Source organism: Monoraphidium neglectum (assembly GCF_000611645.1).
Source record: "Monoraphidium neglectum strain SAG 48.87 unplaced genomic scaffold scaffold05650, whole genome shotgun sequence".
In the NCBI taxonomy this organism is placed as follows: Eukaryota; Viridiplantae; Chlorophyta; class Chlorophyceae; order Sphaeropleales; family Selenastraceae; genus Monoraphidium; species Monoraphidium neglectum.
The window spans coordinates 1-2,986 of NW_014007980.1; the positions used below are offsets into that span (position 1 = coordinate 1).

The window sequence follows — 2,986 nt, forward strand, 5'->3', positions numbered from 1 at the left end:
GGGCGGGGGACCTGGAGGTAAAATGTGTTGAAATCGTTGTACCCGCGGCGGCCGTAAGATGGCGCGTCCCTGTCCAGGCGCGCCAGGGTGCCCGCCAGGATCGACACCTGCCAGGGTTTGGGGGCGCTCGGGGCGTCAGGGGGGAGTCGAGGAGCGCGGGCGGGGCAAGGAGCGGCGGCGGGGCAAGCGCCGGTGGCCCGAGGAGACGCACTCAGCAGGCTGCAGCCGCTGACAAGGCTCAGTGACAGGTAGAGTAACCAGACCGCTATCATGCAAGGACCCGTGCAAGCAGCCCTCCCCCTTCGATCGCAGTGCAGCTTCCGCGCACCTTCTCGCCGCTGTCGTTGCCAACAACACGGATGTCAAGGCCCACATCTGCCACCTCAGGCGCAAGGGGCACCTCGGCCACGGACATGAATTGGAGCCGCAAGGGATCAAACCTGTATGCGTGCCGAGCAGAGGGCAGAGGGCATGGGGTGTTGCAGTGACCAGTGTGTATCGAACACGCTTGACAGGTCATCAACGCCCACGTCAAAGCATCCTACCGTCGATCTGAATGTTGTGTGCCAGGTGGTCGTATGGATCTGGATTGTATGCGTAAGGGGGGGACACGCTAACCCAGGGGAACGGGAACGCCCTGCAGGCCATGATCAGCCCATTTAAAGGGTAATTGACCACACCTCCACCCACCGGAGGAAGGCAAAGTCATGAACGGGGTCAAAGTACACCGGGTAAACCGGCAGCTCCTCTCGGTTCAAGAAAATGGCCTCGGCCACGATGGGGCCTTGGGGGGGGGGGCGGGGGCGAGGGTGGCAGCGCGCAACACAAAACCTCGACGTTGGGCGGCCTGACTGCCTCGCGGGCAGGCCGGGGCAGGGAGATGGACGGGCCCGCGGCAAAGAGAGGTGGAGAGTGGGAGCTTCCCGAGGCAGGCAGACGGACGGGGTGTGCTCTGGGCACGTTTGCGGGCCGCACCCGGCGTGACGACATGGCGGTTGGTGAGGATGATGCCTCGGGCCTGCGTCATGCAGGTCAGGAGGGCGAGGCAGCCTTTTCCACACCATGCATTGGCCGCCGGCGCGATTGAGGAGATTCTGTTCTGCAATGAGCAGATTCGTGGACACCAAGCAAACATGTGTTTGCGGATCCGTACATAAACAGACCCCTGTGTACAAGAGGGCTTGCGTTGTGCGGTTGCGCGGGTTGCTCGGCGCGGCGGCTCCCAGCCGAGGGGGGCCGCCGCCGCTCGCTGGCAAGCGCAGGCTCACCTTATCTACCACGAACCCCGTGGCATAGGAGCTGCCCGCGGGCTCCGTGTCGCAGGCGCGCGTCTGCGTGACCCTGCGCAGAGCGCGGCGCGCAGGCGGCGCCGGCGCGGGCTGAGGACAGGGCGTGCAGCGCCGCTATTTGCGGCGTCCACGAGCCGTGCCTGGCATGCATGCGGGGCTGAGACCCCGCAAAGATTGAGCTTGTTGTCATGCCTCATTCCTTTCACGGCTGAAGAGGGCCATGCGCCGACCCCATGCTGCCGCCGGCGACTGCATGCGGCTCCGGCATGCCGACCCCATGTGCCTCGACCCACTTTAGCACCACCACACACGGCACGACACGCTCCAGCGCATCCTGCGGCGGCCCATGTGGAATGCAGGCGGGCGCCTTGCGCTGGTGAGGGCTGGCGGAGCAAAGGGCCGGGGCGCGCGGGGCAGCTGCGGGGAACGCGCCTCGTCGGTACTCCGGCGTACCTCAGCATTGGAACAGCACAGACGCATGCTAGGCCGCCGCATGCGGCCATTGGCCAGGTTGCCAGGCTAATAAGAACGAGCGGGCCCGCCTTACAAGGTTGTACAGGCATGCGAGGGTGGGGCCAGCGGCGCGGGGATGGCAGGCACCCGTCCCTGCGGTGCGCGGCTGTTGATGCGCGATACCCACCTTCCAGCGCGAGTCCGCGGCCAGACCCTCTGGGTGACCAGCGCCATTTCCGGGCCGCTCCTCATCATTTCCCTCATCAGCCATGGCCCTAAATGCTGCCTGGGATGCAACTGAAATGATGGTGATCGCCCAGCAGATCTGCTGAAGTCGCACTGAAGCTGATTCAGGTCATATGAAGAATAGAAGTGTGGTTCGAGCAGCGATATGTTACGGCTTTGGTAACTGACAGGTGCATCGATGTCACCCGGAGGCACACCTGCGTAACACGCGACAGCTCTGAGGAAAGAGAAGGCATTTGCAGTTGTAACATATTCTAAAATTCGATTTTAATCAAAGTGCGCCTCAACTTCCCTGGAATCGTAGTCGGCCGTCACCTTTTCACCGGGGAATCGCAGCAACAAGGGTGCGGCAAGCAGCAGATGAGCAGAGTGCACAAAGCAGTTGGCGTATCCCTGCCCATAACCTTTCCATTGTAACGTATCACTGTGTCACTGATGTGAACATTTGATCAGCAAACACACGTGAACTGACGTGACCGCTGCAGGGGATGTAGTAATGATGGTGTGGTGTTGCCGGTCTTTGATACACCGCAGGCCCGCCTGCGCCTAATGATGGAGCACCATGCTCCATCAGCCCGACATTGAGCGTGATGCAGATGCAAAAGTCACCACCAGACCAGTATAGTCCAGCTTGGCCTCGCACTTCGTAGAAACTGTCAAACTCAGTAACTCTCCTTGCTTTGTCACACTTGACTGGGCTTGCTAGACTTCTCCCGTCACTACGGCCCACAAGGTGGGCGACACACAGGCCAACAAGTTATGGAGGAATCTTGACGCAGCATTTTGCCTTGCCTTGCCTTGCCTTGCCACACGCGACACCAAACAAGCCAAAATAAAGCTGCAGACATACAAACCGCCGTTTTGCTTTATACTACCGGTGTGAAAACAACAACAGGAGTTAAGCGCAAACTAGCCGCCCACGGCAGGCGGCAACACACGTAACACCAAACAAGCCAAGACAAAGCTGCAGATCACAAACGGAGCAGTGAGGGCGCACT

General features: G+C 61.0%; 1 protein-coding gene across 1 annotated transcript; it reads right to left on the reverse strand.

Moving 5' to 3' along the window:
• Positions 1–690: 690 nt before the first annotated feature.
• Positions 691–2,013, reverse strand: MNEG_15767 (Protease Do-like 7; the record flags this gene model as incomplete). Its single annotated transcript, XM_014035762.1, has 5 exons — positions 691–784; positions 976–1,018; positions 1,269–1,341; positions 1,583–1,662; positions 1,930–2,013. Coding segments are annotated over 5 exons (374 nt in total), but the record flags the coding sequence as incomplete, so codon positions are not given.
• Positions 2,014–2,986: the final 973 nt, after the last annotated feature.